The sequence below is a fragment of the Alosa alosa genome, chromosome 7, assembly GCF_017589495.1.
Source record: "Alosa alosa isolate M-15738 ecotype Scorff River chromosome 7, AALO_Geno_1.1, whole genome shotgun sequence".
NCBI lineage: Eukaryota > Metazoa > Chordata > Actinopteri > Clupeiformes > Clupeidae > Alosa > Alosa alosa.
The window spans coordinates 36,163,333-36,188,264 of record NC_063195.1 but is presented as its reverse complement, the minus strand read 5'-3'; the positions used below and the strand labels follow the sequence as shown (position 1 = coordinate 36,188,264).

At 40.1% G+C, this 24,932-nt stretch overlaps 1 protein-coding gene across 6 annotated transcripts in view; it reads left to right on the top strand.

The window, feature by feature from the left end:
- Positions 1-24,932, top strand: part of zgc:158270 (uncharacterized protein LOC791213 homolog) — a 42,657-nt gene that overhangs the window by 15,359 nt on the left and 2,366 nt on the right. For 3 of the 6 annotated variants that reach the window (XM_048247362.1, XM_048247358.1, XM_048247363.1), the window contains exons 7-12: positions 4,472-4,564; positions 4,649-4,787; positions 5,989-6,116; positions 6,202-6,258; positions 6,683-6,754; positions 12,606-15,859. In XM_048247362.1, the coding sequence (XP_048103319.1) occupies positions 4,472-4,564; positions 4,649-4,787; positions 5,989-6,116; positions 6,202-6,258; positions 6,683-6,754; positions 12,606-13,241 (1,125 nt within the window). In that variant the 3' untranslated portion in view covers positions 13,242-15,859. Of the gene's footprint in view, positions 1-4,471; positions 4,565-4,648; positions 4,788-5,988; positions 6,117-6,201; positions 6,259-6,682; positions 6,755-12,605; positions 15,860-24,932 lie in introns of those variants that run through there. The other 3 variants (XM_048247361.1, XM_048247360.1, XM_048247359.1) reach the window with 2 other exon arrangements.

The following is a 24,932-nucleotide window of genomic DNA, read 5'->3' as shown; positions in this document are numbered from 1 at the left end:
TTTCCCAATAATGACCGGCGTTCTATACATTATCCCTTACGTGTTCTCCTACCCTTCACATAACCTCACATAACTGTTTCATCCACTGCTAATAAATTATAATACAATGGTGATGTAATCCAAAGTATTCAGAATATGTTACTCACTTTGAGTAATCTATCGGAATACGTTTTACATTACAAAATACATTTTAGGCCTTGTGTTTTGTAGTGGGATACATTTTAACCTGTTGAGGAGTACGGTCACAAATATGTGATCAGATGCAGCTGGGCCCCTGAGAGTACGATCACAAATATGTGATTAGAACGTTTTCGAAAAAGGTTCTATACCATGACTCAACAATTACCCTCAGGGACTTTTCTGCCATTAAACAATTCACCCTTCGCTAAGTCCCGCCCTCCTTAGTTACTGTTGCTATGCCTGACAAGCTTTAGCACCCTGCACGTCTATTACATAGGGGGAGAACCGGGACTTTTCAATGAAATGTCATTTACAAAGACATCGTACCACACTGGAAGCTAATATTTTGTCACTAGCAACCTACAGTGGGCAGTGCTTCGACTTGGCCAGCTTCCCTCGCGGTCCGCGCGCGGCATCACGCGGCATCACGCGGCATCACGCGGCATCACGCGGCATCACGCGGCATCACACGGCTTCAATTTGTATTTTTCCAGTGACGCTGCAACAACCAGCAGAGGTCTGAAGTGAGCAGGGTGTCTCGTAAAAAGAAATGGAGCTGGAAAACCCTACACAGACTTCACTACAGACTTTAGCAGACTGGTTTAGAAATAATTTAATAGCCAGAAATATGCCTGCCCTGCCCTAATAAAGAAATATTTGGTTAACGGCGCGAGTGAATCCCGCTTTGCAGCCGAGAAGAAAACGCTAGGACAAATTAAACATTCTGGTTTTCTCCGAAAGTACAACGATGATAGACAGACATCATTTGGACAAAATATAGAGCATATTAACCTCCGCTGCTCAGCCAAAAGCCTTTACTGTTACGGCCCTGTTATCACGGAGTTACAGGCTTATAAACCATTTTGATGGTCACAAGTTTACTTCATTAGCTTATTTTTTTTGATTATTAAAGAGTGTTTTTCATTTAAAGGCTTGACTTCGCGGCTTATTCAGAAGAGCATTTAGTGCTCTCCCAATCCCAGACGCTCACATTGTATGTTTGTTTGTAATGGATGCAAACCGCGAGATACACTTGTCATAGACGCTGATACCGCGGTGTCCGCCTCTCGGGCACCCACTGAAAACATTGAGCACCCACGCAGCCAGCTTATAGTCCCGCTAAATTTACATTCAACACCCAGTTTATGTTAAATTCAGCATCTCTCATAATGTGATTGGATATGTTGCTGTCAATTCCCTACTCCATATACTAACCACCAATGAGAGCATCTCTCGTATGAAAATTCCTGACACTTCCCACCTGAAGAATTAACGCAAGGCTTTGTCTGGTCTTCAGCCCCGAATGTTTAAAATGTATATAGCCCTGAATATCATTTTAAAAGTAGTCTGACAAAGCTTATTGTTTTGTGACACAGCTAAACACTGGTACCTCATAGAACGTCTATAACATAGCCTAGGTGGTCGCAACTCACAAAAGTAAAGTAGATAGAAAGAACTCACGCAAATCTAGTATCACTGTGCTTTATGATTGTTGGCTTCTGATGTTATCTTGCTAATTCACTGAACTGCATTAGGTGACACAAATGGTATTGCTTTTATCTTATAACTCCTTGTCTGAACGACTACCAGGCCTATGGTTTTTAAAAGTCAGATGTCCCTGACAAAGACATTCGAAAATTAAGAGTGTTTATTGACCCTTGAAGACATCGCGGTCTGGTGCGCTATGTAGATCGTTTCTCGTACCATTTAATTTCTCAGAATTTAGGTCTACTAGGCCTACAATAACGTCATCACCAAATACATCTTTTATATTTAGTTGATCAACCACAAAGAGTAGCATAGGCCTACTGTGCACAGTGCTGAGTTGTTGTAGATGAGAGGCAACCCCTTGTTTCAAATAGCCTGGACAACATGTTACCTGGGTGTTGCCTACTTTATTAATTAATGGTAGCCTACACTAGTTAATTGATTCGCGTAACATATTAGTTAGCTCAAAGAGTAGGGAATCAGGATGGAGAGAGTCACGCGTGTGTTGCTTTTGCGGGATCGAATCCAGTTTAATGCTAGTTTTCAAAACATATATTTTTACATGTCTTTTGTCCGAGTGGCTGTAATGTAGCCGAGCTCATGGCGTGATGAAAAGCGCCTTCAAACCGCCTAAAAGAACTTGTTTGTGAATGTCTGACAACTGCTGCAGCGCATGCACGCGCAAGGAAACCAGTAGGTGGAGAAACCAGAAGGCACACAACACTGGAACGATTTTAAGGCTATTTCGCATAGGCTACTCAATGGGGCTATTTCACACGCATTATAGCGACCCCCACTCACCGGGGTTTGGTTGAAGGTATTAATAGACGACATGAGCCTACAGTGGACTAGGGCTGTCAAAATTGCTCAAAAATGACGTTCGAATATCCCCTCTAAAATAAACACATGTATTCGAATATATTGGAATATCTAGGCTATATTATTTGCGCATTATGTCAGTGACGGGCATCATGTCATCTGTTTTTAACTTTTTGTATGGTTATTGCTTGACAGGGGGGATCCCAAGCAGCTTTCAGCCTTAAGGCATTTCCTAATTCACCCCACACAGATATTCATGTTCGCAAATGATGAAACTATTTCGGCATAGCCTATAAGCAGTTTAATTAAATGTAATGTTAGTTGTAAACAAACGGGCTACTTGGTGAGGCTTGGCCTCACAGATGCGCTCGTGCCTTAAATGGCAATACAAATCTTCATGATAGGCCTATTAACTGACTGCCCGATTCACGTTGGCTGGGGGGCAGGGGGGGCCATCAGACATTTGTTCCCAAGGGTCTATGAATTGTTAATCCGGCCCTGCCCCCAACGAACGCAATTTGATTTGCTGGTAACCAGCCACAAATAGCCTACAGATTCTTCCGTGCGTACATTCTCTATTCTCTCCAAAATGTGCCCGTTCTATAGGCTGGCCAAGTCGTAATTCTGCATAAAAAGCAGATGTATTTGTTTATTGTACAGAAAAATAAAAATGACATGTCAAACAGTCAATTGACTACATTGCAGTCAAGAAGTAGGGCAAATTAATTTACTGAAACCAAACGTGGGTCATAGTTGTCTAAGCCTCTATAGCGTAGCCTGTTAAAAACGTCGCAGAAGCCTACCCAAGGCTACAGATGAATTCTGAACAGTTATTTCTCTACTGGCTCAATTATCACATCACTGTTTTGATTTGCGTAGTTGCGTTAACCCAACACTGGGTTGCTGTCTAATAATGTAGACAGCAAATTTCGATTTCCGTTACCACCGTGTAGTCAAGCCTTAAGCCATACCCAAGTAGCCTAAATCGAGGTAAATCAAGCTTTTTCAGAAGGGGCAGGCAGAGCGATGTACAGTGGCAGAGCGACGCACAGTGGCTGAAAGTGCTACTAAAGCTTCACGCAGCTTCACGCCTCGTAATGCGCGACTGAAGTGGCCATTTGAAAGTGATGCCCACTGTACATCTGTCCTCTGACAAATACAGTTGGAATTTCATCTCTAAACAAAATCTTTCATGAGTTATTTAAGCAGAAGTCGAATGTGCGTTTTGTTTCATTCGACTCTCCTGGCCAGAATGAATGGAACAGGCATGGGGGACGAAAGAAACATACCATTTAAGCTATGTACTTCCCACAACTTCAATATTTGACAACATATCATGAATGGTACTTCAAATAGGTGTTATTTTTAATAGATTTCTGATGGGCTATACATCTTGGTGAACGTCTGTTTAACAACTTCTTGCCGTTATCGTGAAGCGTGTATCTCGCGGTTATGGAAATATCATGCAATATGCCATTTTTATAGTTAGAACAATATGTGTTCCCAATTATATCATGTTTCTATAGTGTAACATATTATTTTACTGTGTCTTTACGTGGGTTAGGGCACCAGACATCCAAATAAGTGCCCTTCATGACCCACAGGCCTTCAGTCTCCACAGGTTAACATGGCAAAACTCGAAAAGCTTGTCAGACCTCCCGTGTCTAGTGACTGGTTGCTAAGCCACGATTGGCCTGTGGCGGTTTTCGGGTGTGGCTTAGCGAAGGGTGAATTTTAAGAACACTGAAACTATAGAACGTTCACTTAGAATTCTAGAAGGAGCCAGGAAAATAATTCACTCTCTGGGGAATGGCATTGTCTTAAAGAATTCACTCCTCAACAGGTTAAATGTAACCTTCCCAACCCTTGGTGCAGGGTCATATCTCTCCATCTTTCTAATGGTACACAAAAACAACTATGTAATAGTTGGTAACTATCTACAATATCTTGATATGTTACAATAACACCTTTTTTCTTTCGACAGTCCCTAGTGTTCCTCATAAGAGACTGGAGTTACCCCTATGAACATGCTTATGGCCTTGAGGGAGGAAAGACATTTCTAGAGAAAAGGCTTCAGGTAGCATAATATTAAGCACCTTATTCAATTGTTTTTTTATTCAAGTTAATATGTTGAGTAAAATCTCCTCTTGATGTCTACCAGGTGAAACAAAACCAGCATGAAGAGCTGCAGAATGTCAGGAAACACATACACTCCTGCTTCTCAAACATCAGCTGCTTCCTACTGCCTCACCCAGGCCTCAAAGTTGCCACAAACCCCAACTTTGATGGCAGACTCAATGGTAGTTCTACCCTGCCCCTGTGTTTTATAACAATTAATATGTGTCAACAATTGAAAATGGTGATAACCTGTAAAAAGTTTTTATTCCTCTCAGTATAGTATAGTATAGTATATAAGTATATAGTATATAATATATTCTGCCTTTATCCTAATCCGTGAATTAGTAAAACACACTCGGCACACAGTGAACACACAGTGAGGTGAAGCACACACTAATCCCGGCGCAGTGAGCTGCCTGCAACAACAGCGGCGCTCGGGGAGCAGTGAGGGGTTAGTTGCCTTGCTCAAGGGCACTTCAGCCGTGCCTACTGGTCGGGGTTCGAACCGGTAACCCTCCGGTTACAAGTCCGAAGCGCTAACCAATAGTTCAGACCACTCCATGAATGTTCTTTTACATTTTGTAGACCTTTCGCGGGAGAATCTTTTGTAAATTTATTTCTTTAAGAAATAGGCCTGATACATGCCTGCAAGGTTGTTCGCCAGCTACAGCAGCCATCTACCTAATGTTCAACTGCAGAGCGAGTGATGGAATGTTTCAACTTCCATTTCAATGGGGAAAAAAGCCGAGTAAAGTGCAGCACAAGCGGCAGCTTGCTACTTAGCTGCTCTTGCGCATGCTGTGGTCAAAGTTCACTGCATTGCAGCGCCCAGCAGCAAACACAACACAAATCTTTGGGCCATTTGCTCAACCCAAGGCAACCTACCGGCGAGTGTAGCACATGTTGCTTCCTATGTGTAAGCCCCCTGAGGCTTGAGCACTAATGGCTGCTGATTTTTTTTCTGTTGAAAATATTACAAAGTAATCTGCAGAAAGGGAAGTTACAGATTGTGAAGGACGAAGGATTTTTAAAAAATAGAAAAGTTTGAGCCACTGTTTATCTTTTCTTGGTAGAATGCATTGTTTGCAGCTGTCGCTGTTGGAGAAAAAGCATATAGCAGAGACTTCTAGTTATCGATTGTTGTCATCTCTGGATTTTTGCCATTTTCTCAGCTGTAGCAACTGTAAGGTCCATTCCTATTTTATGAATATTATCAGAAAGCCACACTGACTGGGATTAGATAGTCCAAGTGTATACTTTCATGCATATACCATGCAAATGTGTTTCTATTGATGTGATCAAGTGTCCTAATGTGAGGTTTTTACTGTTTTGTGGGGGCATTAGATCATGACCGCATCACTTAGTTTTCTCCATTCCCAACAGATATTGATCACGAGTTTAAAAAGGAGCTGATCAACCTTGTTCCATTACTACTGGCCCCTGAAAACCTTGTTGAGAAGGAGATCAGTGGATCCAAAGTCACTTGTAGAGATCTTGTACAATATTTTAAAGTGAGTGGTCTTTTTCCGAATTTCTTTCAGATCATGTTTGCCATCATGTTTGTCATCAATATGTACATATATTTACTTTCATAAGGCTTATATGAAGATATACCAAGGAGAAGAACTGCCACATCCTAAGTCAATGTTACAGGTTGGTTTGAACATGTCTGTTATCAGTGATATTTTTGTATATTGTTTATCTGACCCACCAAGGCAAGTCGGAAGTTGAGGTACATGGAGAAATACATTGTCTATGCTAAAATGTACTAATGTAGATTTCAGCATCATTTGATAGTGTTGCATCCACATTTCAATAGTTTAAACTAATTTTTCAAAAATTCATAGCTTATGCCTTTCAAAATGTACTTTCATTGAGTTGCATCATTGGAAAGACTTTTTTTTTTTTATTGCCTTTAATTAATTAATTTATTTTTAATGAACACCATAAGTACGTTTTGAAAAATGTACCCAATTCACGTTTTGCCCTGGAGGGTTGAATATTTTGTATTCATATTTTGGAGTTATATGGCAAGATGTTATGACAATACTTTTGTGGTGTGTCGCTTTACACATAGGCAACAGCTGAAGCAAACAACCTTGCAGCTATTGCTGGAGCCAAGGACACATACAACAAAAATATGGAGCAGGTGAGATGGCAAAACCAGCGTTATCTGCACTGATTGTGATTATTAACTATTAGCACACCACACAGCTAGGGGCAAAAACATCTATCCACTAGTTGGCTTGTCTGTACTATGGTGAATGTCAGGATCTTTCTTAAAGAACCTTCCTGAAAGAACCTCTCAAGTCAGTTGGCCTTTTACAATGACTTTGGGATGGAGTAGCCCAGTGTTTCTCAAACTGTGGGCCAGTCCATGATGAAGAGACTGGTCTGTGGAGCCTCAGAGTTAAATTATTCCTTGTGTTTCTGTCACCCGTTTGGTAATTTGTGGAACAACTGATCATGGGATCGTGGCCTAATAGGAAAAGTAAACAAAAATTTCCCCGATCTTGAAATACTTGCTGATTTAGTGTCATCAAATATAGAGGCATAAATCTGGGTGAAATTGCTCTGTGCATGCAAGAAACTGAGCCGACTCAAGCTGCACAGATAATGTTGGCAGTGTTTCCCCTACTATGTATTCATCAGCTGCAAAAACAGTCGCCTAATTAAAAAAAGAAAAACAAGTGAACTTCGGGAACAGCTGCCGTTCGTTGCTCTCTAGGTTTGATGTCAACAAATAATAGTAGGCTAACATTGAAGGCGCAGTCAGGGATTTCACAGGAAATCACATTTGTTTGAGTTCATGGTTAAGTTCTCCTATAATCCAAGATAGATTTTCTTCGAGTTGTTAGGCTTTTAAGCATTTATTTTAACAAATGACATGGAAAACACAATGCACAACAACGCTATCAAGCCTCACTGGTCGCCACGGCCTTAAAGTGACAGGCAATCAATTTGACTTGGACAGCAAAAATATAGTGTAATGACATGAAAGAGAAGTTTATACATTCTAAATAGTAATAGTTTAGCTCACAGGTGAGATGAGGCCAATGATTAAGCTTTATTTTTTTGTAATTAATTGTAAATAATAATTTCTGTGTTGTGCGTTGTCATTTCATTTTTGTTTCATTTAAATTTCTAATAATAATGTAAGTAATAAGTAAGGGATAATGTATAGAACGCCGGTCATTATTGGGAAAAGTCTCGACAGAGCGAACCGGATCTTGCTCCGCCCTGAAGGGACTTATTTTCCCAATAATGACCGGCGTTCTATACATTATCCCGCTTATTACACGGCTACTTGCCAAAACGAAATAATAAACTTCCCACGATATGACTTTAGCCTACATAGCCTAACCTATTTGTTACCGTTCATCGTGGCATTTGCTGAGAAACATAGTTCGCAACAACACACGTTGAACTTGAATCAAACATTCTTTAGAACACAGCTGATCAACCATCTGCTTTTACTTTTCAATGAAGTTCCAGTTCTTGCGTAGTGATATGTAATACCTGAAGTAGAAGCACAAACTCCGTTGCCATTGACAGCGGTAATTATGACCGCCCAGCTCTTTCCCCAAGTCATCTACTTTCTGAATTTTTTTGGTCAACGATACCGGGACACCAACCACGGGGCACATGAAATTTGGTGGGTATGTAGCCCCACTAGACTTTTACGGAAAAAAATTTAGTTTGGTCCCGGGGCCACTCCCCTCTGCGCTGGGCCCCCCGAAACCCAAAAAATGCAGTTTTTCCTAAATAACTACCTGAACCGTGGCACCGAGGATGAAGACATTTTTATGTTATGTTGGTCTCAAGGGCCCACATCAACCCTTGCCCATAATCACTCATTTGTGATTTGCACCCCCCCGGTAAAAAATGGAAATGCAATATCATTCTGCTTTAATCGCCCCTCTCTTCAGTTAAGATGTTCAGAACTGCACCCAATTTTATGTGTATGATTAACCTGACATTCTCTGGGGGTATGCCAAGTTTCGTAGAATTTCATCCATGGGGGGGGGTCTAAAAAAAGTTGTGTGTACATTTAGTGACTGTACACTCATTGGCCTATAGATGGCGGTGCACACATACACACGCACACACACACACACAGGAACGTATACCATTAGTATTGGCAATTAGAACGGCCGATACATAATTACAAATTCAGTAGGATTAAAGGAAAACCAAATATTCATCATAATAATAATAATTTGGCTGCATTTTCAGTATTGGCGTCACGTAGTCGTTTTTTCCACTAGATGGCGCATCGTTGCAGTGAGACGTCATTTTGTTGGAAGTTAATCTAAAGTGGGTTGGAAAGACACTACGCTTCCTACAAGGACAAGACTGTACAGTAGTTTACCGCAGAGAACGTCTAATAAGGGTACGATGATTTCTGCATGACATGTAATTCCCATTTCCTCTTGAAGCCAAAATAAATCTGAGAGTGTTTATCGGACATGCTTGTTTTTTTACTGCTGGTAGGCTACGTTAATCCTATCACTAGCAGGTAAAATAATGTTAATGTTACCGTTAGCATGGTTGAGTGATGGAGGCCGATTTGATTATTGATGTATTTGTAGAAAACCATAAATGCGTTTATAGGCTACCAAGCAAATTGATAACAGCACTAATTGTATCTTTCGACGGTCATCTCATTTGCTTATGACCATAACCTAGGCTACTAACAGGAGCTAAGTGAGTTAGCTGCTACGTGATGGTTTTCTAATGGAAAATATATAGGCTACCTGAAAGATAACCTGTCTATGATGCATCCTAAACACATGGCACATTTCTGCTTAAGTCTCAAAAAGCATCTGAGTCAACGTTCATTCCCAAACACCCATATAGGCTACTTCAATCCTCTATTTTCAAAGGTGATTCAAGTAAGGAAGAGCATGGCTTTAAGTAAAGTAGGCTAACTGAAACTACATAAATTCGTCAAAGTGAATAATTTTGTGTCAACTCGCCGCAATGTAGATTTATTAACGCACCCATGATGTACATCTCCAAAATGCGGCAGCCTACTGTAGGCTACATTTAAACCAGATGTTATAGAGCGCACGTTGAGATGTATTCAGGGCAGGGCTGTACCTACACATATTTGTTGCACGTGCTACAAAAATCATTCTTTGCGATGGATGATTTATTTAGTACCAATGTTACACCGGTCAGATACAGTTTTGCCTATGGCCATACCGTGAGACTGAGGCGCTTTTTGTTTGTTCGAAGTGCGTGTTTAGGGTGTGAGAGGGGAGTCGATGTGCTTTGATTCCAGCTTGGTAGTTGTAGTCTATGCGATTGAAAAACACGTGTGTGTAAAGTATCTAAACAATGATAACGCTTTAATTATGGCTGCTTTAGCCACAGACCTTGAGCTACTGTACAGTGGGTTGGGTTCCATTTAGAAGTGTCCACTTCATTCACCCTTTCCGTGATTCACACAGCTACGTGAATGTATTAGCCTACTACTGATATGCAAAACTATTAACTTTTCGCCAAGAGGTGGCAGCTTAAGTCCGCTTGATACTGTAAGCCATTGGTTCCCAAATGAGATTTTATTTGGGTAGCCAGCATAGCCTAGTGACTATTTGTGTTGTGTAATAGGCCTAGCATAGGGCCTACCTTATATAGCTTATAGTTTGTTAACAGCCACGGTTTTGTCCCTCTATGTATTTTTGCATTTAGAATAGCTCTGAAACCCGGGGCTAACACGTCGCGGGGCTTCAGTCGTGGATATCTCAATCGCAAAATTAAACAATATTTCTATCGGGCGCCTACCATGGACTAGGCTGGGTGAAAATCAAAGGATTGCGTCAAAAGATTGAGCTTGGTCTGGCGAAAGCCAGACTAACCATGGACCTCATAGTTGCAAAATGCAAGGGGACATAAATCAGCATATTATTTGCACAAACAATAACGGACAGTAGCTCTTCAACTTGGCCTGTTAAAATGTCTATGAACAGTCTCGCAACGCATTTCATGAAGGCCCTTTTGGACATGTCAGTTATTTGCACCACTGGGTAAAACGGCATTTTGTTTTAGACTACTGGTATTTAATTTGTGCATTGACAATAAAGCTGAATATCATATGAACTAGATGACTAAACTTATGAATATGTAGAAGAAGAAACATTCACAAAAATCCATGACCTCTCTTCTTGATAACTGTTGAAAACGGCATGGAACTGACAGGGTTAAATATAAAAAATAAATAAATAAATACATTATGCTGCTACCTTCTGCTTTTCCCAAATACAATGTAGCCTACAGGTGTACCTTTCATCAGTCCAGTTGCAATGGATGGACTGTGATGAACTGCCCTACTTGTGATTGTTTAGATATTTTAAAGGTTTTATAACAATGCTACAAATTTTTTGGCAAGTGCTGCAAATCTATTCACCTTTGCAGCGCCAGTAGGCTACTTTGTGTGCGGCCCGCAAACACACATTCCAAACAAGCATACACAAAAGTTTCAAGAGTGGGGGATGGAGTAGAAGATGGAGACAAATTCATTAATATGAATTATTTTCGTGGAATGGATGTACAGGACTGAGCGGCGGTCGTATTTTGTACCGCTATGCGGTACATCTAGTTATATGTTTGCAGCGGTAATTACATGAAAATATTTCACCGTAGAACTTTGGGAAAGCCCATTCAAGTCAATGGAGCGTTCTACTTGCCTTGTGAAGAGCTGTGTAATAATTTCTAATAATGTAAATCAAAAAGGTGAAAGAAAACATGAATAATCCTGTCCATATGTGTAACTCTCAATCTGTCAGCTTTAGCTTCCTATGATTAACAGCACCGCTGCTGGATACATTTCTAGGGGAAACACTGGTTGGTAGGCGAAGAGGTAACAATATTCAATACAACAAAGTGGATTCCTGCAACTGTGCATAAAAAGAACATGGAGACGGGATAATGCACTGTATAGAATTGAGCATTATTAGTCAGATTTGAATATAACATAATCTTCCTGTTTAATAAATATATCCAGATCAGTTATTTATGCCTATCTGCTCCTCATTGTGTTCTGACATTCAAACAGTATTTTATAAAAAGCATGTAAATATTTTCACCATGTGCCTACCAGTATGATGCTTGCATGAGGAAAACTTCCCAAAACAATGGTTGAAGTCTGCACCCATATAATTGCTGCTGTTTTGTCATGCAACCATACTTAGTAAAACACTGAAGCTGTTATTATTGAATTGGCAATTTTACTTTACTGAACCAGTCCTCTGATATGTTTTCAAAAAGTTGCTGATATGCAAGTTTTTGTGAACAATGTTTCCTTGGAAAACATCGACCGCTTTACTAATTATAACAACAACAATAGCATAATAATAATGACAATAATAATTGTATAAAGATTTCTGGGCTTATCCTTAGGCTGGTGTGGCGGGGAGCATCTGACTGGGCCCTATCAAAGACATGTCTTCAGGTTTTATTCATATTAGTGAAGATGAGACAAATAAGTAGAAAAGCTATATACAAATGAGCAAAAAGCAAAAACAAGCTAAAATAGTATAGTTAAATCAAGAAAGAAGACAAATGAAGACAAACAAAAACAGTAGAATCTACATATTAGACTAATACAAACAAACACGCCACATTTTACATTACATTGACATTTAGTCATTTAGCTGATGCTTTTATCCAAAGTGGCTTACAACAATCAAGATACAGTAAAGTACCGTGCAGACAAGCATAAGCAATTTTAATTTAATGGGGTCGGTTACAGGTAGCCACTGGAGCTTGATGAGCAGCGGGGTGACGTGCCCTTCTGGGTTGATTTAAGACGAGGCGTGCCGCAGCGTTCTGGATAATTCTGAAAGGGTTTAATGGTGCAGACTGGGCGGCCCGTCAGAACGGCATTACAGTAGATGCCCATGGCTTGTATCAAGAGTTTACCTGACTTTAGAGTGAAGGCAATTTTTAAGAATCTGAGCATCTTTTAATAAATGACATTCATATATTTTTCACAGGTATGTGGTGGTGACAAGCCCTACATTGCTCCCACAGACCTGGAGCACAGGCATGCCAAGTACAAGCAGGACTCAGTGCAGCAGTTCCGGTCAGTCAAAAAAATGGGTGGGGAGGATTTCTGCCGGCGATATCAGGAGCAGCTTGAGGCTGAGCTGGATGAGGCCTATGCCAATTTCGTCAAGCACAACGATGGAAAAAACATTTTTTATGCTGCCCGTACACCAGCAACATTATTTGCAGTGATGTTTTCCATGTATGTTGCATCCATGTTGACCGGTTTTCTTGGCATAAACTCTGTAGCCACAATTTGTAATTTCATCATGGGTATAGCACTGGTGTGTCTGTGCACCTGGGCATACATCAAGTACTCTGGCGAGTTCAGAGAAGTGGGCAGCATGATTGACCAGGTGGCAGAGCTGTTGTGGGAACAGGTAAGTGTTTTAAAGATTCTTATAGCTTTCTGTTTAATCTTGACTTTCTCTCTGTCCACTCTTTTTGTCTTGATGGGTCTGACTTTGGCCAAAGTCTATCTTTGTACACGGTGGAATTATAGAGGGCTGATTTTGAGTCTAACAAACTCAAAATCATTTTTGCCTTGTCTTCCTCTTCTAGCTCTTCAGGTCAATGTCCATTGACCACGTAGGACATGCCAAGAAAGACACTAGAATTTAGAACTTTGTTATTTTTAACAGAACAAAACCCACTGACAGCCCATTTGGCTTGCACTTCATGCTGCTTTACCAAGGGAGTCAAAACATGGGTAAACCTACATTTAGGTTAACTTTTCAGAGTTTCTTGCTTTTGAAAAAGACAACTTACCATCTCCAAATGTCTAGTGTATTCCTATACTAGTGGACTAGATTTCTACAGAGTCTTGAAATTGTAAGTGTGATTTAGAATATAATTTTTTCTCATTTTTGGAAAAAAATATTTCCATTAATGACAGACATCAGTGATGGATAAAATAATAATTTTAATGAGAGTAGAAATTTACAGATGAACCTACACCACTATGCCAATTTCCAGCAAAAATAAGGGTTTGTTCAGAAATAAGAGGAATGGTACCCATGAAATATTGGTTTATGCAGCAATTTTCATAGTCAATTTTCAAAGACATAGAGATAGACAAGTCATAATGGAATAGGCATGCATATCTCAAAAGTGAAAAAAAAATATATCTGACTGACATTTTTGTATGATAATTATAAGATGTCAGTATTGTTAAATGTCTTGTTTTCACCATTTTGACAGCAACATTGTGGCTGGATGTATCAGAAAGTTAGATGCATTCAACCAAATGACGTTGTCAATGGACACTGGCCTTTAGATTGTTAACTCAATAAATTTCCCATCTTTATTCTTTTTTTCCTTCTCATCTTTGTGCTACTTAGAGGACTCCTAGAAAGGTGAGCTGTTGATGTCTATGGGTTGAAGGGTTCATTCATTCATTTATTCATTCATTATTCAGACAGGGCCGTATTCTCCCGTGCGTGTAAGGCTAAGTTAAGACTAAAGGATTTCAGCTCTGATTTTTATATGAGGTATGCCGTAAAGCAGTCGAATTTTGTAGTTCTTTTTGTGCTCGGGTTACTACCCGCACCCAGAAGTTCCGTAGTGCCAGTAAAAACGATACAGACCCCGTCAGGCTATGGCATACGTGTCATTCAACCTGTTGTAAGTCGATGTACGATATTATAAAGGTTGAAAAACTCCATAGTGTTGCTTTAAGCTGTGCTTTATATGAGTCTCTCAGAAGTAAAGATGTGGAGGTATTTATCACTCTGTAAATCTGTGTGTGCGCAAATGATCAGGGATGCAAACACGGCGCTTTTCGGCGCCTCCCGCTTTTTTCACGTCAGTTTGGGTGACTTGTGTGAATCGTGCAGATCCGAAGAGTTTTTTTTTTAATGGGGGCTGATCATCAAGGATGCTTTCCGGCGACTCTAGCTTTTTTCACGTCATCTACCGCAGGCTACAAGAGGAACCAGAGCGTTTCTCATATATATTGGGTTAATGTGCTTCTGATAACCTCCACTCATCTTTGATCATGTAGCAAAGGAGCTGTAGTCTATCGTTCTGATAGCAGCTAAGACAATATAGGCTCCGTTAGGAGGCAACTCTCTCAGTTCGCGCTCTTACCTCCGCAGTATAGCTACTTCAGGTGGAAGTTTTAACACGCAACACGCTGCTATCTGACTGATCATCCGGAACCGTACAATAATAAAATTATTCCTGTCAGTGACCTAGGCCTAGTATTTAATGTTATGTGGGAATTGCAAGAATACGGGTAAAAACTATTCCTTACTTCAACCACGGAATTGCGTGTGTCATTAATTAAAACGGTAGGAAAACTGAATGAAAGAAGGCGCCGTTAATCAACAAAAACGGCACAGAGTCAAAACGTAGGCCTAATTTAAAGTCCCAGACATTTAAAGGGACAGCGATCACTCAAGACATAGGCCTACAACACGAGTGACGAACATGAAATGCTTTGAATAGCCTACTAAAAAAACACTGCATTTATATGACAACTGCGTATAGAACCATTCTAATCTAGCTAATGGTAAATTAAGTATATAGCATTCACATATAAAGCATTCAATAGCCTGATGAAAACTTGTTCAGTCAGTTAAATTGCTCTCATAAAAGGAACAGCAGGCCTACAGAATATTCCAAATAGGCTAGTTTCCTTTCACTTCGACTGCAACATATGAGTTAAACCATGTTCAATTCAAAAGCATCTGGCAAGTGACAGGAGGTTTTAGGGGAGGAAAAGAGAAAAAAAGTGTGTTACCTGATTCCACAGTCAATGTTCAGTATTTGGCCTATAATTAAGCCTATAATATTTGGCATTTTTGAATCCATGAAAATTAATCAAAATCTATAATTTCCTATGAACAACAGACCCCAGTAACACATGGAATTGCTAAAAATTTTGAAGGATCGAAAATAATCCAATCATTGGCTTAAAGAATCAATATTGTATCGAATTGTGATTAAACTTGTGATTTACACCCCTATATGGCATCCTTACAATTAGGAAAGGTTTTTGGGAAGTATTTCTCATGCAAGCACTGTGCAACCATGCTGAGTAATGCAATGAAATCATTGTAATAGTTTGCAATTTTGCATTAGTAAAGCAGTCCACCGATGTGCATGTTTTCACTTACTGCTTTATTTTCAATTGTGCAACAACAAGACCATAACAATGATAATGGTTTTATATATCCATAAAGATACATTTCTGGAACTATCTTAGACTGTTTTGTTTTTGGGTTTTTACGAGGGGGGTGGGGGGTTGGTTGGTCATGCTTTTTTGTCTCTTTTTTCACCTCACATGTGTTTGCATCACTGCCAAGGAACTGGGACAGTGTATTTTCATATAAAGAACATTTTTGTGTGAATAGGGTGAGCCCTGGATGGCAGAGGTGGTGGCAAAATGTAATATAAATGATATTTACTGTGGGGGCGTGGGCTTCGATAATCTCACTCCTTTTTGACCATAACTCTGTTTGCATCCCTGATGATGAAACAAAGAAGAATAATGAAGGATTTAAAGATTATCATGTACATTCCATATTATTATTAACATATTCAGAGAATCCAGAGACCTTTTTCTGTAAAGGCAATCATTGTATGGGCTCTGGAAAACTTCGAGTCCTATGGGTAGACCAATCAAAATGTGCAATTCTTTTTGGAAATCATGGACTCCTGGGCTAAAGAGGAGAGGGACAATTCAACTATCCAATGTATCCAACTTGTTATAGTGCTCAGTTCAAAACCCAGCCTCCATGACTGTGTGTAGGTGTGTTAGTGCTTATGGCATGGGTATTTTGCACATCTGGCAAGTCACAATCAATTCTGAATTATGTACACAGGTTTTGAGCAACACATACTGTTATCCAAACCATGTAATTTCAGAGAAGACGTTGACTATTATAGGAAAACAATGCCAAAATTAATTCTGCACATATTTAAACCGTATTTCTCCTAAAAGGGAAGAGTCCAGGTGCTAAAATGGCTTGTCTGCAATCCAGACCTGTCAAATTGGGTGCATCATGATTAAGAAGACCCCAAATGAAATCCTAAATCAGGCAGGAATGAGACCACATTTCATTTTCAAAACTCTATCAACTGGTCTCCTCAGTTCTTAAACATTTACAGAATGTTGTTAATTGAAGAGCTAAAGCAACACAGTGGTAAAAATGCCCATCCCAACTTTTTTGAGACGTGTTGCTGGCATACAATTCAAAACATATTTTTTCAAAACAACATTTTTCTCCTTCAGCAGATATGTTGTCTTTGAACTATTCTCAGTTAAATATAGGGTCGTCATGATTTGTAAATCATAGCATTCTTTTTATTCACATATAAAGCGTCCCATCTTTTTCGGAATTCAGGTTGTACCATCAAAGGCAGTCAATGCTGTGTCAAGAGTAAGACTGGATATCTAGCATTTTAGATTCTTCCAGATATCTAGAAAGCATGCTACAAGGAGCTATAGCCAATGATGGTTTAAGATATAGACAGATGAAGAGCAATGCCTCAAAACCGAAGATGAACTTACAAGAAAAATATACTAGCTCTCCATTGACTTAAAATGATAAGGAGATCCCATCACCCATAATTGTCTGCTAAAAAGTGAAACATGAAGCAGGAAACACCATCAAAAAGAATCTGTTTCTATAGACCCCTGAAGTTCGCCTACAAAAATGCTGTCGTCTTTGCTCATATAAGGAGATCCGTTATCTTGCAATTTTTCCTATTTGAAAATAACATGGTTATTATGTTATTAAAAAGAGCATCCCAGAGGGCCTGTGATTATCACACCTTTTACACTCTCGCGGGGACGAAGAAATCTGAAATGCAGATGCTTTGCCCTACACACTTTTGTCATCTGCCTTTAAGTGGGTTCTGTGATCTTTGGTACGTTAAGACAGTGAACTTTGATTTTTGCTACCCTAGATCTAACTTGCAGTGCAACTTGCAATAGGTAGTTAGCTTCGACCAACACATAGATCTCCTTATTTTGGCAAAGATGGCAGCTTTGGGTGCAGGGGTGGAGGGGGGCACTAAAATCCACCGGGAAAATTCTGACGGCTCTGCCCCCCCCAACACACCCCTATGTCAATTTAAAATACTAATAGGCTACATTTGGAGAAAGGAACTATGGATTGTGCTAATGCAATACAACAAGCCAATCAACCACAAACCAGGCACTTTCAATAAATGTGTAAGGAACTAGATATTTAAGTGCAGTATAACAGCTTTGTGGGTGGATGGAAATTTCAAGCATCATGCAAGGACATATGCTTGGGTATCATAGCACTCCAATAGTTGCCTGTATAAATAAAAAAAAATGCCTAGCCTACAGACAATGTCAACCTAATAACACAGGTAATTAAATAATTGAAAAACCAGGCACTTTGAATAGGTTTGTAGAGATTAAAGTAGGCCTATATAGGCTTACATATAGACAGTTCCAACGAGTTCCACAAACCATTTATCAGCCTAAGTGGCCCATTAATTAGTCATAGGCTAGGCCTAGGCTACATATCAACATAAGACTACCCCTACACCCCTCACCATTACAACAGATCAAGTGACAGTCCAACTAAAGAAATTGCGCAGCAATAAAGCAGCGGGGCCTGACAGACTGTCCATGGCTACTCAAGGCCTGTGCTGCTGAACTGGAGGAGCCACTGAAGCACATCTTCAATTTGAGCCTACGCCTTGGACAAGTTCCAACACTGTGGAAGACATCATGTCTTACTCCTGTCCCTAAGAAGCCACACCCTAGTGAGCTTAATGACTACAGACCTGTCGCTCTTACATCACATGTGATGAAGGCAATGGAGCGATTGGTCTTAGGTATGCTCAGACCCCAGGTACGCCATGCACTAGACCCGTTACAGTTTGCATACCAGGAGAAAGTGGGCGTGGACGATGCCATCACTTATCTTCTACACAGGACACATTCTCACCTAGACAAGGGGAAAAGTGCTGTGAGAATCATGTTCTTTGATTTCCCAAGTGTTTTTAACACCATCCAGCCCCTCAGATTGGGAGACAAGCTCTTGCAGGTGGGTGTGGACGCTCACCTGGTAACCTGGATTACAGATTACCTGACCGAGCGACCACAGTTCGTCAGACTGAAGAACTGTCTCTCTGACACTGTGATCAGCAGCACCGGAGTGCCACAGGGAACTGTGCTCTCTCCAGTTTCTGTTCACCCTGTACACATCTGACTTCTGCTACAACACCGAGTCATGCCACTTGCAGAAGTTTTCTGATGATACTGCAATTGTGGGGTGTATCAGGAACGGGCAGGAGGAGGAATACAGGAGCCTGGTGGAGGACTTTGTGCAATGGTGCAAACTCAATCATCTTCAACTTAACACTTCAAAGACCAAGGAGATGGTGGTGGATTTCCGCAGGTCTAAGCCCACTCTGCTACCAGTCCACATTGATGGGGTCAATGTGGAGGTGGTGAGCACCTACAAGTATCTGGGTCTCCACCTGGACAATAAACTGGACTGGTCAGCTAACACTGATGCACTCTACAAGAAAGAGCAGAGCAGGCTGTACTTCCTGAGGAGGCTGCGGTCCTTCAATGTGTGCAGCAAGCTCCTCAGGATGTTCTACCAGTCTGTTGTTGCCAGCGTCCTCTTCTATGCAGTAGTATGTTGGGGAGGAAGGATGCGGGGCGAATTGACAGGCTGGTAAGGAAAGCTGGCTCTGTAGTGGGAGCTGAACTGGAGTGCATCACTTCACTATCTGACAAAAGGACCCTGAACAAACATCTTGGACAATGAGTGTCACCCACTCCACAGCACTATTGTTAAGCAGAAGAGTCTGATCAGCTGGAGAGTTCGCTCACTGCCTTGCACAACAGACAGACTGAGAAAGTCATTTGTCCCCAGGGCCATTGAACTGTTCAATGGGAAGAGGAGAGATAGACTTCTCTGCATAGTCTGTCTGCCTCTTCACCCCCTCCATGTTTGGATACTGTCTGTCCACTAGCCACTTTTACCACTGTCTTTCTGCCTCACTGTTTGCGTGCTATATTGGCACATATGCATAACCCCTCCCTCCATGCCACAGCTGAACTGTGGCCACACTTATACCTTTTCTTAAAATAGTTAAATATATAGATATATAGACTTTACTTTACTTTATTTCTGCATTGTTGCACTGTTAAACTTACTCATTTGCACTATCACCATGACCACTATCACCATTGCACTATCACCATGACACTCATTCACACAGAGCACCTTACCTTACCTTACCTTACTATGCACAGAGAATCACAGGCTCAGTAGAATTGATTTAGATTAAGTGTTAGTTAGTATAATTTGTATTTTAGTATATTTAGCATATTCTTTATCTCCTACTGTCCTTATATAAATTACTCTTTCTGCTGTTGAAGAATGTGTTTGTGTTGTCTGTATGCTGAGACCTTGAATTTCCCCTGGGGATCAATAAAGTATCTATCTATCTATCTATCTATCTATCTATCTAAGACTAGCTTCTGCTAGTTTCTGCCTAGCAGTAACGTCAATGCTTTAGCTCCGCTAACCTTTCTCTCTGCCTTCCATCCATGTGTATAACAGCAAGCAACCACGCAAATATGTCGACTGTCAAAAATCCTAGTAGTTTTCCTCAAACTTGATCACTTGTAGGGTCATGCCATTAGACGAGGGGCCGCTCATTTATCCCCCTACATTTCTGTAAATAGACTTGACCTGCAATCGGTTCATTCGATAAACCAGAAACACATTCCCCATTCCCAGGAGGCTTTGCTCCATTCTAGCCTAGGCCTGCGTTAATTTAAGAACAAACAAACAAAATAAATTGTCTTTTTTTTGTGACCATGAAAGTTCTGTAACACCTGAATAAGACAAAAATGAATTAAGATAAACATGAAGGCCTACACAAAAATCAGCATGGGAGAGATGAGTGTGCAGGGTAACCATGAATGACATAGAAATTGAGCTAGTGGTATAAATATTGGTTGGACTTCTCCAAATTGTGAAGTAGATCTCAGAGATTTTCGCAGAAAATTCTAAATGCATTTCTCATGTACGACTCACGGCCGCGCTAAAAGCTCTATGGGCCGGCCGCCGGGAAAACTTCCGACCGTCCCGATTGCCACTCCGCCCCTGTTTGGGTGCTTTTTGTTGGTGAACTTCAGAGATCTATTGGCAGTTTAAATACTGTTAAGATGGGTTAGGTCACTAGCCATGCCACTACCATTGGCTAATTAGTTAAAAGGTGCACCTGTCTTGAAAAAAGAAGGAGCTCAATTAGTTTTGGCAGGCTCTGCGAGAGCTGAGGCCTGGTGCCCCTTGTGTTGCCACCATGACCGTTTGTGGATTATGAGTTTTGGTTTTGGATTCCACCATCAAACCAAAAACAAAGCCTGAACTACAAGAAATCAATGCTTGGGCTGGCCATAGGATTATCAGGACACTGGGCAGGTAGTATGAGGATGCTGCAGGGATGTCGACCGGTCTGTTGCTTCTGCCAAGTTGACACACACGCACACATTCATCTTGGTTAGAACCTACTTCCAAATGGTGCATTACATGTAGGGCTAGCGTGCAGGGTAGCTGTTCTCCTGTGTTCTCTTTCACGTTGCGAGTTCCGGAAGGCTTTAGCTTAGTTTAAAACAGTGGTGTTAGCATAGTGGTTAAGGAGCTGGGCTAGGATGTAGTAGCCTGAAAAGTTGTGGGTTCAATTCCTGGCTTCCACCGTTGTGCCCTTGAGCAAGGCACTTAACCCCCAAGTTGCTCCTGGGACAATGACCCTTGTAATATAATTGACCTATGTAAGTCGCTTTGGATAGAAACGTATGCTAAATGAATAAATGTAAATGTAATATAGAAGCTGGAACTTGAACTAGGCTACAGAAATGGTGTAAAGACGGATCACTTTCTACTGTTTTTTTATGTCCTGCAACTAAACGGACAATGGGCCCTATTTGACGGTCTGTTCCTATGTTCTGAAGCGTACTGTATAGTTTAAGCGCATTTCCAGTCCTCTTTTGATATTTTGATGAAGGAATAAATGATGAGACATTTGGCGCATGGTTCCAAAGGGGTGGTTGTTATGTTTCTTAATCATGGGTATGTTTTAGGTGTAACATCCATTAAACCGCGGTGCAGTGGTAGTTTAGTGGTTAAGGAGCTGGGCTAGCGTGCAGTAACCTGAGACCTGTGGATTCAACCAACTTCTACCACTGTACCCTTGAGCAAGGTACTTAACCCCAAGTGGCTCCGGGGACTAGTATTGTCACGATACCAAAATGGATGTTTCGATACCAAGTCAAGAATTGCGCTTTCGATACTTCTTCGATACTTTTTAAAAAATGTATTTGATTTGGGGGTCTCCACCACCTTGAAGTCATCAGTAATACTGAATATACTGATCATTCACACCAGTGTCCATCCTAGATTCTCCTTGACTCTCTACACCATAGGTTCCCAAAAACTGGGTCGCAGGAGATTTTATTTGGGTCGTCAGCATAGCCTAGTGACAACTTATGTTGTGTAATGGGCCTAGCTTGTACCTTATATAGCTTAGGAAAGCTAACAGTTTTCTATTAGGGTCTAGATCTAGTTTGTTAACAGTCAAGGTTTTGTCATAACTCCCTCCCTAACTCCTTTTTGCATTTAGAATAGCAACAGGGGGGGGCGAAAACTTCGTAGAGGGGACGCCAGAGCGTGGATATCTCACTCGCAAAATGAAACAATATCTCTGTCGGGCGCCTACCATGGACCTTGCAAAATGCAAGGGGACATGAATCAGCCTATATTTGCATGAACAATAACGGACAACAGCTCTTCAACTTGGCCTGTTAAAATCTAAAAAGTATCATTTTAAATTGTAAAAAACATCCATAGACCAGGACATAAGGTTATTACATTGCGTCATAGGCTGCAGATACCAGCAGTTTCAATTGTAGATAGGCTCTAAAATGAATAGCAGTCTCCTCACATTCCTTCTTATTTCGGACAACAGTGCATTAGATTAGGCTATAATTTAAATGGACATTGACAGTGAGACTGTGTACGCAACAGCAGGATTCCACTAAAGCTTGCTTTGCTAAAACGCATTTGTGTGACCAGCAAAACTCGCATCTACACTCGTTGAGTATTTGAACTTGTAGGCGCCAACAAGTCCCTTTGATTTGCGTGCTATTTAACTATGCTCCTCTGAGGATTGTCTAGTATCACTATGTGACAAAACACTATATATTGCCTTTAAAGTAAGCGGTGCGACTACTTTTAACATTATACTTCATGACCAAATAAAGTTGAAAAATGTTGATGTTTATGTGTCGTTATTTCTAAACTATAATAGCATTTCATGCTGACCTGTATTATGTTTATGTTGATGGAATTTTTCTAGGGCTGTCAAACTATTGTTTTTTAATCGCGATTTAATGCTGTGAATCGCTATAGTTAATCGCAATTAATTGCACATTTTATCACAGGATTAAAAATCTATTACTTTGCATTTCTGAACTTCCCGGAAGTCCATATTAGTAATATAAAGCAATTTTTACCAGTGTATCTTGATTGGGAATCAAATGAAAGCAAAGAAAGGTACTTTATTAACTTAACTTTTAAGATGTATTTGATTATTTAAATGTTTAAATATGCAAATATGTGCAGCAACACAATGTATTCTTCAGAAATATAGCTGATATAAATTGAAATAACCTGAATGCTACAGCAGAAGTTAATGCACAAAATTATAAAGGTACGACGGAGTATTAGGGCCACACATGAAGAAAAAAAATATTTTTGCCATGATATTAAACTCGACATGTTGACGTACATACATACATAGTTGCTGTACCCACCCCCACAAGAAACTGAAATGAATAGAGCAAATCAATAATAATTAGAAAATATAATTCCGAGGAATTACCCGTGCATGAAAATGCAAAACATATGATGTAAAAATATACAGTGTTAAAACAGATAATGTAGAAATAGTTACAATGGTTTTGCTTAGGTAGACATGGTTGTTGCCATGCTAAATAAAGCTGTTTCTATGATGGTTGCTAGGGTAATCATGTTGCTATGGAAACGGACATAGATGTTTTATTTCAATGGTTGCTAGGTTGGTTGCTAGGTAGGTGGTGGTTTAATATAGTTGGCTGGAGGCATAGTTGATGATAACTGACAGTTGGAATGGCTGAGTAGTTAAATAGTTGGATAGTTTAAATAGTTCAATCATTTAAGAGTGAATTATTGTAATGATGACTTTTATTTTGAAACAGTTGTAGGCAGAGGATACAGTTGGCGGGAGTCATAGTTGATCGACAGTTGGAATGGCCGAACAGTTAGTTGGATAGTTTAAATTGTTAAAATATTTAATGGGAAATTATTGTAGTGAGGACCTTTATTTTGAATAGTTGTGGGCAGAGGAAACAGTTGGCGGGAGTCATAGTTGATGACAACTGAGATTTGCAATGGCTGAAAAGTTAAATAGTTGAGTAGTGTAAATGGTTACATTATTTAAGGACTTTTATTTTGAAACAGTTGTGGGCAGAGGAAACAGGTGAACAGGATCTGTAGTCTTAAGAGAGTCAAATTGTATGCTTAAAGCCTGAGAAAGTAGATAGTTTAAAAGTTGAATGTAGATAATGTAATGGATGTTGATAGATAGTTTAATGGGTGGATGAGTGAATGGTTTGAAGAGGATAGAAAGTTAGATGGAATGTGCCTTATCCTTGTAGAATGGAGAGATATAGAGAGAGTTGGCACAGTTGAGCACCTGTTGATACAGGTGCAAATCAGTTTAATTAGCCCATTGTGATGTCATAGTGCCAATGCAAAGAAAATAAGCTTGTGTTTTGTTAATGTCTCAAAAAGTATTAAGTTTACAGAAACGAAAAATATATTGCACAGGTGTCCTTTTCAAAACCTACGTTACAAAGTTTGAAGAAAGTTTCTACGTTAAACGGTTGAAGCTGAATTGGACACATACAATTTTGTTTAGAAGAAGAATAATTCTTGAATTTCCCCTTGGGGATCAATAAAGTATCTCTATCTATCTATCTATCTATCTAATAAGAAGATGACTTAATAGAACAGTGCATTTGCACTGTAATAACTAGATGTACTGCAAAGAGGTACAAAACATGACCGCCGGTCAGTCCTGCACATTCTCTCTGCAAAAATAAATCACGCTTGTCAATGTGTCTCCATCCCCAATTTTTCTGTATGCAAATGATAGGGGTGGCACGGTTAACAAAACCCATGGTTTGGTTCGTATCACTGTTTTAGGGTCAGGGTTTTCGGTTCTGT